At 47.5% G+C, this 14106-nt stretch overlaps 2 protein-coding genes across 8 annotated transcripts in view; one reads left to right on the top strand and one right to left on the bottom strand.

The window, feature by feature from the left end:
- LOC309584635 (ubiquitin-associated protein 2-like) overlaps positions 1-5352 on the top strand; it is a 206048-nt gene extending 200696 nt beyond the window's left edge. For 6 of the 7 annotated variants that reach the window (XM_082300776.1, XM_082300774.1, XM_082300773.1 and 3 more), the window contains 4 exons: positions 63-170; positions 2298-2365; positions 3091-3282; positions 4767-5352. In XM_082300776.1, coding sequence (XP_082156902.1) covers positions 63-170; positions 2298-2365; positions 3091-3282; positions 4767-4859 — 461 coding nt within the window. In that variant the 3' untranslated portion in view covers positions 4860-5352. The remainder of the gene's footprint in view (positions 1-62; positions 171-2297; positions 2366-3090; positions 3283-4766) is intronic. The other variant, XM_082300775.1, reaches the window with a different exon arrangement.
- A 4161-nt stretch (positions 5353-9513) lies between these two features.
- The window catches only part of LOC309584636 (ubiquitin-conjugating enzyme E2 R2), a 213350-nt gene continuing 208757 nt past the window's right edge, over positions 9514-14106 (bottom strand). The window contains exons 4-5 of the mRNA XM_082300778.1: positions 13937-14071; positions 9514-12526 (exon numbers count right to left, since the gene is read on the bottom strand). Coding sequence (XP_082156904.1) covers positions 12307-12526; positions 13937-14071 — 355 coding nt within the window. The 3' untranslated portion in view covers positions 9514-12306. The remainder of the gene's footprint in view (positions 12527-13936; positions 14072-14106) is intronic.

The raw sequence follows: 14106 nt of genomic DNA, 5'->3' as shown, positions 1-14106 counted from the left end.
TCACATGTGTATCTGCAGAGCTGCTTGCTCACTGTAACACCTTGTCTTGTACACACTGGCAGGCTATGATGACTTAACACAGGGAACAGCAGCTGGAGATTACAGCAAAGGAGGCTACAGTGGGTCATCTCAAGCACAAAACAAATCTGCTGGCACTGGACCTGGGAAAGGTAACATGAAACATGAGATTGCTCTTGAGTGGGATTTAGTAGGGCCAACTCCCAGTGCTGTGCAGTCAACACAGCAGCCAGCTCTAAACAGGGTCACGATCCAAGCTGTCCATCTCACGTATACAAAATGCTTTTTTAATGGCCCAAACGTTCCTTCTAAACCTCACAGCTGAACTTTGCATAAGGATTTGTGTGGCTGATGTGCAGCTTTGTCCACAATTATACATAGGAGAAATGGTAAGCTGTTTCCTCTGCCAAAGTTTTCTTTGCTGAAGAATATAGTGATCCTGCAACAGTGCTGTGTTTTTGAAGCCTAAGCAGTTGGATGCTGTTGCTGAAATTGTCCTCTGCCAAATAAAGACTAAATTGGATTTCTTGGTAGGCACTTGAGATAGCCGTGTGTTAGGGTTGAACAGGGCACTTCACACATCTCTGGGCTGTTTGGCTTCTGTCTGTACACCCTGTAACTCATCACCTTCTTTTGTGCCTGAAAATGTTTCCTTTGTGACTGTAAAGGCTGAAGAATTTATACAGCTCATGTGAAAGCTTTATTCTGCACATGCTGGTTAGACCTGAGAAGTGTATACTTAGCTGCTTAGCACTAACTAGTTCATCCTTGGACTTAAGCAAGTACCAAGCATTTGCTGTGCATTTGAAATGCTGTCTTCAGCCAAGAGCTAATCATGCTCTCATCTGTAGAGGAGCAATCCAAAAAGGAGCAATGTCCTAGGAAGGGAACAACCATAGAGCAGTACACACCCTCTGAGCCCAGTCGTCTGATTCACTGGCCAAAGGAACAGCTAATTTTATTCTGATCCAAGTGAAATGATTAGAGACAGTCTTTATAAAACTGAATAAGTGGCTGGTTTGAAAATCAACTTGCTGGTGAGTGTTCCTGAGCCTGATATGGCACCAGACTGTCTAGATGGAAGGCAGCCTGAATCAGTGATATTAATTTTCTCTGGGCAGAGGAGCATTGCAGACCTCACCCTTCTGCAGGATTGGGCTGCTTTGAGACAAATTCGGACAAATGTCCGAATTTGAACATCCTCTGACAGAAGGCAGGTTACAGCCACCCCTCCCCCACCAGGGTCGGGAAAAAAAATTTTCCTCGGAGGAAAGTGAAAGAAAAAAAACTATTTATTTAACGGACACAATGCACAATGGAAAAGAATAATGCTAAATAATAAAACCTCTCACTGTGGAGAGAACCTGGTAAAATTCAAAGTCCTTCTGTAGGTGTGGCTGTTCTCTCTCCGGAGCTGGAGTGTGGCCCCTCCAGGCTGTGGCATGGGCCTCCCGGTGCTGGTGATCTGGACTGGAGCAGAACAGTCCAAGGAAAGTTCTTGCCTGAGCTAGTGAGCTGACTAAACAGCAAAGAATTTTAACTCTCTGTTTCTCTCCTGAGAAAGAGCCAAAAAACTCAGAAAAAAAAAAAGGAAGGGTGCTTCCTCTGCTCTTGCCGCCCTAGAAGCACGCAGAGGAGTAGTGACCTTGGAGCACAAAACTGCTTTGAAAAGTTCGTCTGGCTTTTTTTTCTTTCTCTCGCACCCAGTTTTAAAGACACAGAAAGGCACAGGAATCATGTCTGGGCATAGAGCGGCGATAGGGGATACACATCATAAAGTCACCCCAAGACAAGGATGTAAAAGGACAAGGGTTCAAATGTGTAGCAGATGCTGAATCTCATTGCCCAGTGCACTACTGGAAAGCTGTTGAATGCTACAGTAGAGCCAAATGCACCCCTTATCCTAGGGGAAAGCTGTCTTTTTGTGAGCTTAAATGAGTGTTTGGTGCAGCCAACTGCTGCCTGGTGAAGTGCATTCGAATCCAAGTGGTAACCACTGGGTTGTGAATGTGGGTGATTTATCCCAGTGGACTGTTTTCCTGCTTTGCAGTGCGAGTGAGGAACCAAACCATTTTTTCTGTTCCCATATGCAGTGCTGTGGGTCGGACAGCATGGAGAACCCCACCAAGTGGGCCAGCAGCAGCATCAGGGTGTGGGGTGCAGTAGTTGCAGACAAAGGTGCATCCACTGAGGCTGCCAGAGGTTCTAGGAGCAAAGCATGGGGCTCATGCTAGGTGATGGTTGACTTTCCCATTGGTGGCTGGTTTTTTGTTTTCCAGGTGTTTCCGTGACCTCAAGTAACACGGGTGTGCCTGATATCAGTGGCTCAGTCTATAACAAGACTCAGGTGAGCAATGCTGGACTCTCCTCTCCTGTGGTCTTGAGGCCAGACCGATGGCTCCCCTTGTGGAGGAGGTTAGGGTCATTCTCAAGCCAGTTGGTTCTCAGGGTCAACAGGCTGTGGCATTTCTTATGCTGGCTGTTTGCTGTTGGAGAGGAGTGTCACCCTCTGTCCTGCTGTTTCTGCCATGTCAGCTCCTGATGGCAGCTGCTGGCATAGGTGTGGGCACTCTACACTGCCCATGCTGCCTCACATGTGCTGTGTCCTGGGTGCAAATGAAGTGTGATGGCACTAATGTTTTTGGTCAAAATATCCCCCAAAGCAAGTGAGTCAAGAGGCTGGGTTGAGCTTTGGTCAGGGGGAGAAAAATCTTATTGCAAGTGGTTCTTCTGCTTTTGTAATTCCAGCCTGAGCCCCCATAATATGTGAAGGACTGATTTCAGGCAGCTGCTGCCATACCATGTCCAACTGAATAAAAAGAGGTCAGGGAAAAAAGGAGCATAGTAGCTGCGGAAATAAAAATAAAATGTTGGAGTCATTAGCTCAGAAGAATGAATGAGAAAAGGAGCTGAAATTCATCTGCTGAAGTGCTTGCAGGTGTAACTTGGCTTGCTCTGTGAGGTTGATGAAAGTTTCAGGTGATGTGTGTTTGGGCCACTCTTGTTCTTGTTTGGTCACCATGGGGCTGCTCACACCAGTCTCTGATGCTGTCCCCCTCGCCTCCTGTGCAGACATTTGACAAGCAGGGGTTCCATGCTGGCACACCACCTTCTTTTAGCCTACCCTCTGCTCTTGGATCGACTGGGCCCCTGAACCCTGGTGCTGCCCCAGGTTATGCTCCAGCCCCATTTCTCCATATCCTCCCTGCGCATCAGCAGTCTCATTCCCAGATGCTGCATCACCACCTTCAGCAAGATGGGCAGGTGAGTCAGCCCCTTCTGCATCTTCAGTGTGTCTGAGGGCAGATTCCTAGCAAGGTCTTGGGGGTTTTTGCTTCCTTCTGGTTTTTTCTTTGCTCATTGGGAAGGGGCCTTGACAGCAATTGTAGACTGACAGACTCAATGCTGTTGGCCAGCTTGGGGAGGGAATCTCATGAAGTTCAGCAAGGGGAAATGCCAAGTCCTGCTCCTGGGGAGAAACAACCCCATGCACCAATATATGCTGGGGGCCAAAGCAGCTTGGCAGAATAGGCCCTGGGCATCCTGGTGAACACCAAGTTAACCATGAGCCAGTACTATGCCCTTGCTGCAAAGGCATTCTGGGCTGCATTAGCAGGAATGCTGCCAGCAGGTTAAGGGAGGTGATCCTTCCCCTTTGCTCAGCACTGGTGAGTCCCATGTCCAGTTCTGGGCTCCCCAGTACAAGACAAACATGGATGTATTGGAGAGTCCAACAAAGGGCCACAAGGATGATGAAAGGACTGGATCATCTTTTATCAGTAAAGGCTGAGAGAGCTGGGACTGTTCATCCTGGAGAGGAGAAGGCTCAGGGGAGATCTCATCAATATATATAAAGTGCCTGAAGGGAAGGTGCAAAGAAGATGGAGCCAGGCTCTTTTCAGTGGTTCCCAGTGACAGGACCAGAGGCAATGGGCACAGGCTGAAACACAGGAGGTTCCCTCTGAACATCAGGAAACACTTTTTTACTGGGATAGCGACCAAGCACTGGCACAGGTTGCCTAGGGAGGTTGTGGAGTTTCCATCCCTGGAGCTGTCTGGACATAGTCCTGAACAACTAGCTCTAGATGACCCTGCTTGAGCAGAAGGATTTGGCAAGAAACCTTGAGAGGTCCCTGCCAGCCTCAGCTAGGCTGTGATTCTGTGAAGAGGCCATCCTGATATGGGGCATGGAGAGATGGGCTGTGAGGTGTGAAGCTGAGGCAAGCATTGATGTCCCCTGGCTGTGGCAGGAGAGCAAGACGTGAGTGAACACTTGTACTGTAATTCTGGGGGGAAAATCATCCCCTTGTAGGTTGCATGTTGGTTCAAATTTCTGATTTGGTTTTACCAGCCCATGTGTTTCCTTACTATAAATGTTCCCCGAAAAAGTGTTCTGCCTTAGAATCCAGAAATACGAAATTACTTCTCTTTCTGAATGTGTGTCGTCTTTGGCTGGTGCACTGCTTCTGTTCACCTTGGGAGAGTTCCTTTGTTGTCCCCAGTCCTGCTCCTTTTCTTCCTTGTCCTTGAACCTGAGTGGAAGGTGGTGCCATGGTGTGTCCCTGCTCTTCTGCTTGGTTTCTCTGTGACTGTCCTGGATTGCAGGATGCAGAGATGTTGCAGAGCAGAAACAGATCCATCCAGGGTGGAGCGTCGCTGTGTTGGTGGGAGCTCTTCTGCTGATGTACGGACAGGCTTGTCTTCCTGGGAGTGTTGGTCCTCATGTTTCCTTTCTTTCTGATTTCTAGGGTGGATCTGGCCAACGCAATCAACCCAGCACCATGCAGCAAAAGTCTCAGGCTACCAAAACCTATGGCACTTCTCAATACTGGACAAACTAAATCCAAAACTGGGGAGGGGGGAGAGAATGAAAGGAGAGGAGGCAAACAAAAAGAAAGAGAAAAAGATAAAAGCTGACCCCCATTCCTAGAATTATTAGGAGAAATTACTGCTCAGCCGAACGTCTGTGTGGGGAGAACTGCAGCCAGGCAGCCATTCTCGGTGTGACTTGCCTGCTTCCTCTTGAAGTTGCTGTTGTATGTAATATATTTATGTATGTATTTGTAAATGTAATAGAGGCTAAATGTGGTTTTCTGCATCTTGCAGCCTGTTTTATTTTCTTCGTAGGGAAACTTATTATGAATTTCTCATCTGCACCAGAGCATCCTTCCTTGTTTTTTTTAAGCTTTATAACTCTGTCAAAAGACAAACTGTGCCATTTTTTTTTTTTTAAGCTGGAGCCCATTTATTTAATGCAGTTCTAAATTTAGGCAAATAAGGAGACCTGCCTCCCCCCCCCCCCCCAAAAAAAAAATAAAAAAGAATCAAGATGTGTCCTGTTGGTTTGATTTCTGCCCTCAGCCCCCAATATAGCTGTTACTTTAAAGAGATTAAAAAGGGGCTGGGAGAAGGGAAAAAAAAAGTTTTGTGGATCTTCCTCTTTCTTTCATCTCCTCATTCCTTCCTGCTGTGGAAGATGAACTCTTGTGGGCAGTTTGTTCACTGTGGCCCTGAGCTGCAGTCTCACCTTTTTATTTTTCACTTTTTTTAATAATAAAGGCCTTTGTTTTGTTTGTGTTTTTTTGTTTGTTTGGGGTTTTTTTTTTGGAGGGAGGGGTGATTGTGTGTTTTGGTATTGGGTTGGGGTTTTTTTGTTTCTCTAGCAAGAGACTTTGGATGGTTAAGTGGGTCCTGCAACTTCCTTTCCATCATTAGAGGCAAAACCTATGTAGTGGTTTCTTAAATAAAAGTATAATCTGTGTTTTGTACCTCTTTTGCCTCAAGCCACCCTGCCCAGAAAAGACAGCTACTTGATGGAAGCTTCACCTCTCCCTCCCCACTTTTTTCTAAAACAAGAGCCTGGAGGCAACTCCTAGCCCTTCTTGTCCTGCACCAGTGCGGTGAATGTTTTAGGAGTTTTATTTCTTCTTACCCCTCCCTCCACCTAATAAATATTTGAGCATATCACTAGTGTTTGTCTGCATTTTCCAAGGCCTCAAGCAGTTTTGCTTTTACAGCCTATCCCTTTCTACCCCCTCCTGCTGGGAGGGTAAGAGCAGGACATGGGTCTGCAGGGGAGCACACCTTGGTACTGAGAGCTCATAGGCAGCTCCATTGGGCTGGGATTCTGGGCAGCACCCTGACTTCTACCACAAGCATCATGTTTCTGCATTTGCTGTCCTCTGATGTTGTGTTCTCTAAGGCCCTATGGAGCAGCTGGGAGTGGTAAGGAGGGAGCACAGCAGCACTGTCCTTCCTTGCTTTGCCCATGAAGTCCATGGCCTCCATCAGGAGGAAGGTCTGTGGTGAGGTTCAATAAGGCAAAGTGCTCAGTCCTGCATTGGGGTTACAGCAATCTGTTTCTGCAGGCTGGAGACTTACTGCCTCCCTTCCCTCCCCTGGCAAGCCTAAACAGGATGTTTTCCCCTTTCATTATTGTTAGCTCCACCAGGGCTCTTCTGCACCAATTTCCTCTCTAAGCCTCTGTTCCACAATGATGGTAGAACCAAGGTTGCTCTGCTGCACTTGGCCATCAAGGAAATGGAGAAAAAAAATCCCAACAACAACCCCCCCCAAAAGAAAAACCCCAACCACTCTGCACAAGAGGCAGCCAGGTTTGTCCAGTGCAGGGCAGCATTAACACAGGGTTTGGTGCTCGAAGCACCAACTCTGGCGTGCCCCAGGTCAGAGGGAGTCCAGCTGCGTTACTTCTGCCCGTCACAGAAGCGACTTCGGGATCAGGAAAAGAGCTGCTTGTTGGGCTAGCTAGCTGGCTTCTTTGGAGAGGGAACACGGCAGGAGCAGATGATGTCGGCTCACGTTAGCTCGGAGACAAAGGAAGAGAGAGGCTGTTCAGGTCTGCCTTCTAACAGGTTTATTGTTAGAAGTTTCGCAACCCGAACAAGCTCGGAAGGCTGGAATCCGATGTGATGGTATGCGATGAGATTGTAATGGGATCCTCCCTTGAGGCTCGTCCACAGTTTTTATAGGGAATTTGAAAACCCCGGTGAAAGGGGAAAACAACCAATGAGTTACGAACCAGGGGAAGGATACAATGTAACAAGAACCACTGGGGTAAACCGAGAGGCGGGAGTTATAACAGAACCAATGAACGACCGAGTAACCGAGAATTTTCCCGAACCGGGGGAGGTGGCTTGTACCCGGGCACCGCCCAGGGGGGTGCATCTTAGGCTTCTGAGCCGCCCCCTGAGTCTGACTCTTCGGGGAATTCGATCCAGGGGAGGGGCTGGGATTGATTGGCATCTCACTGCCCCAGCCCTGCAGTGGGCTGGGTCACCCCAACACAGCATGGAGTGTTTGTCCTGGTTTTGGTACAATACCTTCTGCTAGATCAAGAAGCTACTGTCAGCTCAAGGCAAGCTGGTGCTATAGAAACCAGGCAGGAGCTACAAGCAGTTCTGATCCCAGTCAGAAGGCCCAGACAGCACCATCGTCTGTCTCATTCTCCAACATGGAGACTCCTCTAGGAAGTCAGCTCCGTAATGCCATAACCATTCCTCCAGCATCCCTGTGAAGCAGAAACATTCAGGCCCCAAACACATTTGACTTGGCTGTTGCCATGCTGCAAACAATGTCAAGTGTAGCAAATACAACACCTGTACATGTATCCTGCTAATTTCAGCGCTGAAAAAACGAATATTTCTCCACTCTTGACCCTGGAGCGAACAGCATGGGCCAGGCAGGGCAAGCACCCTGAAGGGGTGCTTGGCAGTGATTACCTCAATTCCAGTCTTCTGCATGAGGTCAAAGCACCTTGCCCCAGAAAATTGGCCATCAGCAGCACCTTTACCCCAAGTCCTTGCATCCTGCTGCAGTCATATGATACCATGGACAGTCTTCTCCCTGGTCTCCTCTTTGCTGACTGTATTGGGTTGACCCTGAGTTGATGGACAGTCTTTAAGACCAATTACGCTTCTCACAATTTACATATTTAAACCGCACAGAAAGGCGGGACCTCCCCTTTTTTGTCGGAGCTCGCCTGCTGGAAGGTGGGGGGGGCTCCGAGCCTCCCGGCCTCGTTGGGCCGGGGCCACTGCCCCTTTCCCCCTTTCCCAATGCTGCGGCACGGACCCTGGGTGGCTGGGGGGGACTGTCCCAGAGCCGCAGGCAGCTAAAACCAGCCACGGACTGCTCACAGCTAAACCCATCCAGCGCGGCTTCTGGGGACCGGCGGGTCCCTCTCCTCTCCATGCGGAGCCGGCAGAGTCAACGGGAGCCGGCAGAGCCTCCTGTCTGCAGCCAGCACACTTCGTGCTGAACTGAAGAAGACACTACACAGCCAGCAGCACAAAGGGAGCGAGGCTTTCCCCACCGTAAAGCCTGAACAAGAACACCCTTCAACATGGCGGCTTCAGAGTCAGAGAGAAAGAGAAGTGAGTCACGTGGGACGGAGCTGAACATGGCGACGGGAGAAAAGAGGGCGGTGCCGCGATTCTGGCGCGTAGCTTAAAAGAAACCTTCTTGCATGCCGTGGTAAGAAACTGTAATACCACAAACTGTTTGTCTCTTTAATCCATTTGAAGAACATGGGGGGATGGAGTATCTTCGTGTGCCTGTGAAGATTGTGAAGAATGCCTATGCCAGGCTATATAGTAGTAAGAGGCTGCTAGAGACTTGTGGCGAAGAAAAAGCTTTTGTGTGCAGGCCAAAAGAACTTATCCTTAAAAAGATTAATAACCCCATGTGATGGCCCATGTTTTGTAGTGTGAAGGAACTGTGAGATTTTTTCATGGGAGAGATGTTCTACACACAGCAGATTGTTTGTTTCCGGGCGGATCTGCTGTTGGTGGCAGTTTGGGAACCACGTGCAACTGAAGGAAAAACCCTTTTTTCCCTTAAGCATAAGAGAGAGACTTTTCAAGAACTGGAACACTGACTAACATCCCATGTTCTGTTATCCCTTGTGTGAGCTAGGTAAAAGGAGAGAAGTGCTGGGGGGGGGGGGGGGGGCGGGGGGATTTGCTTTAGTTTTGTTTTGTTATTGTCTCTTTACTTTTAATTCTATTAGTAATAAAACTCTTTCATTGTACTGCAACTGTTTAAGGTTTGTGCCTGCTTTGCTTTTCTCCTAATTCTTATCTCACAGAAGGAAAACAAGTAAGTAATGAATATTTTGAACCAAAACCACTACATTTAATTGGTGTTTCTGCCCGGTTTCGAACTCAACCCGCTACACTGACTTAAGATGAATAAATAAATATAACAGCAAAGCCCATGGCCTTTTGCCAAAATGCTTCTCCAAATCAGTTTGTTCTTTAAGGTGTAGGCAGCTGTCAAACAGCAGCTTTAGTTTTTCAGTAACCTTCTAGAAATTTATGTATATGTATAGGTATTGATACTGGAGCACCACTGAATTTGTGAACAGCTGTTATTCAAAGCTTTAGGTAACCCATGCAAATAAACCAACTCAATTAACAGGGAAGTAACAGTACTGGGATATTTTCATTTCACATTTTTATTAATAGATGTGCAGAAAAGACAAAACAACTACTGAAGGGGAAGACAACACAAAAATGCATCAGTTAATTGTTTCTGGTAAATTATACTGAAGAAAAAAAGGAAACCATCTGGGATTTCAGCTAAGAAAACTACTAAGAAATCTAGTGTACCCTGCTGGTTTCAGAATGGTTGAAAACTGCATTTGAAAGGGCAGGTAGTTGCAAATGTAAACACTAATATTGGCTGAGATGAGAAAAAGGTTAAGAAAAAAACAGAATACAAAGATCAGGTAAACATTTTTCTACAATTTCTTAAATAGGTAAAAAAACAAACAAAAAGAATCCAATACAATACCCTCATTTCAGTTTGTATCTCAAAAAAATGAAACCAGCAAGTCAACAAGCAATGACACTGCACAGGACAGTGGGGAAGAGAAATTAGTCTGGTTATGGTCAGAGCTCTCAAAATAGGTTGCTTTTTGTCTTTAAAAAAGGTTAACATGAAATAATGCATCTTACAACACCAAGCTTGAAAATACAATTCACTGGAGAGCATACAGTGAAGATGGTCAAAAATACAAGGGAAATCCTGAAAGATGCAGTATCATTTCAAACCAAGTCAGCACAGCCAGTGTTGCCATACTCTGCTCCTTCATGCCCCCAACAGCCCCCCAAAGCTGGAGACTGACATTCCTGGCCCAGTGTGGCCTTGAGACCAGTCTTGCATCCAGGAGTGCCAGAGGGCCATTTGCCAACACTGTCACCACCCTCCCAGGGCTGGTGTGAAGCTGGGAGCTGAAGGGGGCCCCACTTCGTAACTAGATGCACAGGAGCCCCACTGCTGGCTCCAAAAAGCACCAGGGGCTGAGTTAGTCCTTGATGGAAGGATGACCTGAAGGAGACCTTGTGGGACATTTCAGGAGGATTCCAGCTGCCTCCCCAGGTAAAAAGCAAGCAGGATGGCAGACCACAGAACACATTTATTATTATGTATTACCACTTAGGCTGCCTTCACTCTGCTGAGGGCACACTAGCACAACCTGGGGCAGAGGGACAGGGGCTGTCCTTGCTGCAGCAAACCCCAGCCAAGCAACATTTTGAAAACAGATCTGCTTTGATCACTTCAAACAGAGTCCCACAGGCCTTCCTCCCCTCCCCAAGGGTTGCCTTCCCCTCCTCTCCCTCCAGGCAATACTTTAAGCTTGCTCACTCTCATCCTGCTCCTTGCTTCCCACCAAGCTGATCACAGAACAAAGTTTATTCCCACCAAAGTACCCCTTGAGGGACTGCAGCTGATGATGTATCATTAAAACCACTAAGCTATACCAAATGCCTGACCCTGCAGTTCTTATCAGGGTGACTGCCTCTTTACTTGTGAGAGCAGAGGGTCTCACCCAAGCAGGGCCAGCACCTCCGATCTGCTCCCAGGGCTGGCTGCCAATCCATGTGAAAGGTGAATTCAGGGCACTGCACTACACCTGAATGAGCACCCTGCAATGGGGTGAGGGTGCTGAGGGCCCTAAGCTCTGCTAAGAGCTCCCAAAAACATGCAGGAGGCGGAGATCAGGTCACCAGCTGAAGCATACTCCTAAATAGGCTGTCAAACCCTGATTGCTGGTTTTCTTTTCCAGCCTGAAAGCACTGTGTACCCTTCTCTTGTGGGGCTGCACACATCCACCTGTGCCCCAGCCAGCCAGGCAAGAAAGAGCCCAACACCCATCCATCTCTCTGCCCTATGTCCCAGAAGTCATTGCAGGCACAGGAACACCCTAGCTGCCCCAGGGAGTTTTGTCTTTTGCCAACCCCACAGAGCTACAGCAGAGCTTCATTTACTAACAGGTTACCTGCATAAGCAACAGAAAGAAGGCTTAGGCCATCACTGGACTTGGGCTGCAGGAAGCAAGGGCTACTAGCAAGCGCTGGTGAAGGAGACTCTCCCACTGCCAAAAAGAAGTTCAGGATGAATGCTGATCCACTGGGCAGTGGGATACACTTCTGTTTTCCTCCCTCAGTAGAGGGGCAGCTGGCAGCAGATCCCAGCAGAATGGCTAAACAGAACTTTTTCAACCCAAACCTAGTCTGAAAAAAATACTGCAACCCAGGGCTCAGTTGTATAGATGTGAAGTGTTAAGTGTTTATTTTAGGGTTCATATCACAAGCCTTTTTCAGAGACAAAGCTGATTGTGCCCTCTGGGGATCCAGGGGCCAGTTATTTCCTAATTTGAGCAGGCTAAAGATTCCTGTACCTTTCAGTAACATCCCATCAAGCTCAACACACAGTAGCTTTACACTTTCCACCCCACACCTTATAAAGGAAAAGCCACCACCACAAGGCTAAACAAATGTACACATGCTATTATTGTAAATGGAGCAGCTAAACCCTGGCAATTTGCTTTGTGTGGATTTTTTCTTCCCAGTAAATGCAGCACTAGAGCTCCTGAAAATCCATCTTCCAATGGGTTTGTTCCAGCTTTAAATACATTAAATATCTCAATGAAAGACTGTATTTAATTCAAGAATCTAAACACAAGCAAACCTGTTTTGCTGAGAGCATTTTGTAGAGAAGTGAAAAGGAATTTCTTTTTTAAAAAGAAGTCATAATATAGTGATGAAAGGGTTAAGAATGCAAGAATTCAGACATTCTGTGGAGGGTCTCTAAGAGGTCCATTAAAAAGGAGCAAACAGATCCATACAACAGGAGACAGCAGGAGACAAAGTTTTTTTGATCCCCCCCTCCCACCACTACTTTTTTGCTGGACTGCTGCTAGGTTACCACTGCTCCCTTCTGGCCTGAGTTGACAGGGCAGTACAGGGGCATAGAGGGAGCAGGTCACGACTCCTCATTGCCAGAATCATCATCATCGTAACAGTCGGCATCCTCTTCCTCCTCGTCTTCATCATCAATGTCATCATCATACAAGTCGTCATAAAGCAAATCTGAACTGTTGTCATTGGAAGGCACTTTAGTTTTGATGCAGTACTCTGCCAGCGTAGTGGGGACCTTCACGCCATCCTTTTCTGCCTCAGCTTTGGTAGCCAAAACCTGTTTCCTGTGTGGAGGAGGACACAGCAACATGAGCAGGTCCATGTGCTGGCAGCAGTGTGGCTCAACTCCCCACCTCCCAACCAGCCTCTGCCCAGCCCTCCTGGCAGCTCAGAGTCAGGAGAGTTGATGTTTGGCTGAAGCACCACAAGCATCACTAGAAACAGATTTAGTTCCTGCAGCCCCAGGCTTGGGAGCACTCCAAGGGTGTTTGCAGCACACACACTCTCAGCAACATATGAAATCAATTATTCTACAGGACTCTGCATTAGAGACCTGCCAGAACTCAGAGCAAATTCCATTATATTTGTTACAGAAGGGATAGTCACGGATTTCCTAAGATGACTTAGGAAATGCCATCCAGAAACGCTATCCGCAGCCGCCCTCTACCACTGATGACTCTACCCCAACATGCTCAAAACTGCAATTCCCACAAGCATTTGTCAGCTCTGAACTTCCAACTGGAGGGTAAGAGCATGTGGCTGCACCCTGAGATGCAGCTGTAACCCCAGCACTGACTGAGGATAGCAGGAAACAAGTGTTTCCCATTGCCCCAGGATGGGCTCTGGCTGGTGCCTCTCAGCAGTACTTGGGCTGTGAACTGTTGCTGCCTCCCAGCAGGGAGAGGAGCAGATGGCAGCCTGTTCCTTTACTCCCACCCACATGCTCAGTCTGCCATACTCTGTTTATGGAGTACAGCCAACTGAAGCCAATGGAGCTGAAGGGGACTAAAATAACCTCCCAGCAAGGCTCTTTGCACAACCCAAGTCAGTGACTGACTGCCCTGCATAGCTCCAACCGGGGGTATATTCAGCTAGTGGTCAAGGCATACGTGATCTTGCCCCAGGCAAGCGTGACAGCAGTCCCACTGCAGTATGGGCTGCCCATTTGCCACTCCACAGCAATCTTGGCTCAAGTTTACACCATCTCCCTACAGCACCTGATGAACCATGAATTTATCAGCAAAGGGCAGTCAAGACTAAACAGCACTTCCAGCTAATCAAACCCAGCTGTGCAACACTTGCCAAATCCTACTGATATTCCTTCAAATTGGAGGGACAAGATTATGATTCATGAGTGCATTAAGCACAGAATTGGTAGCATGAAGGCAGTTTGAATCACATCCCAAGCAATGCAAGCAGTCCTCAAAGGCACGCAGGGACTTAGACTGGAATTTACTAGCAGCCAATAGGTTTTGCAGAGCATCATGCCAGATTAGTCTGAAAAAGAACAATACAAAGACAGAAGTTTGCACCATTTCTGTCCAGAAAAATGAACTTGGAATAAAGCTGTAAAATTCATTTTGAAAGGAGCAACCACAGCAAGAAGCTGGTTTCAGCAAATTCTGAAATCAGCCTGTTTCATAGGATTCAAAGCAGGAGGCCAGTAGCACGGCATCACACACAGCAAAACTTACCTTATGATTTCAGCATACTCCTTGTCTTTTCCTTTACTGTCCCTCCATTTCCTGAACATGACTGATGCATCCACATTGGCAGGAGAGAATGTGTTGGGCTCATTAAGCAAAGAGATTACACTCAGTAAGATAGTCCTGAAACAGGTAATCAAAACAGCAGAGTCAGAGCT

Source organism: Coloeus monedula (genome assembly GCF_965178545.1).
Source record: "Coloeus monedula genome assembly, chromosome: W".
NCBI lineage: Eukaryota > Metazoa > Chordata > Aves > Passeriformes > Corvidae > Coloeus > Coloeus monedula.
Note: the sequence above shows the minus strand (reverse complement) of the source record. Positions and strands in the feature narration are given on the sequence as shown.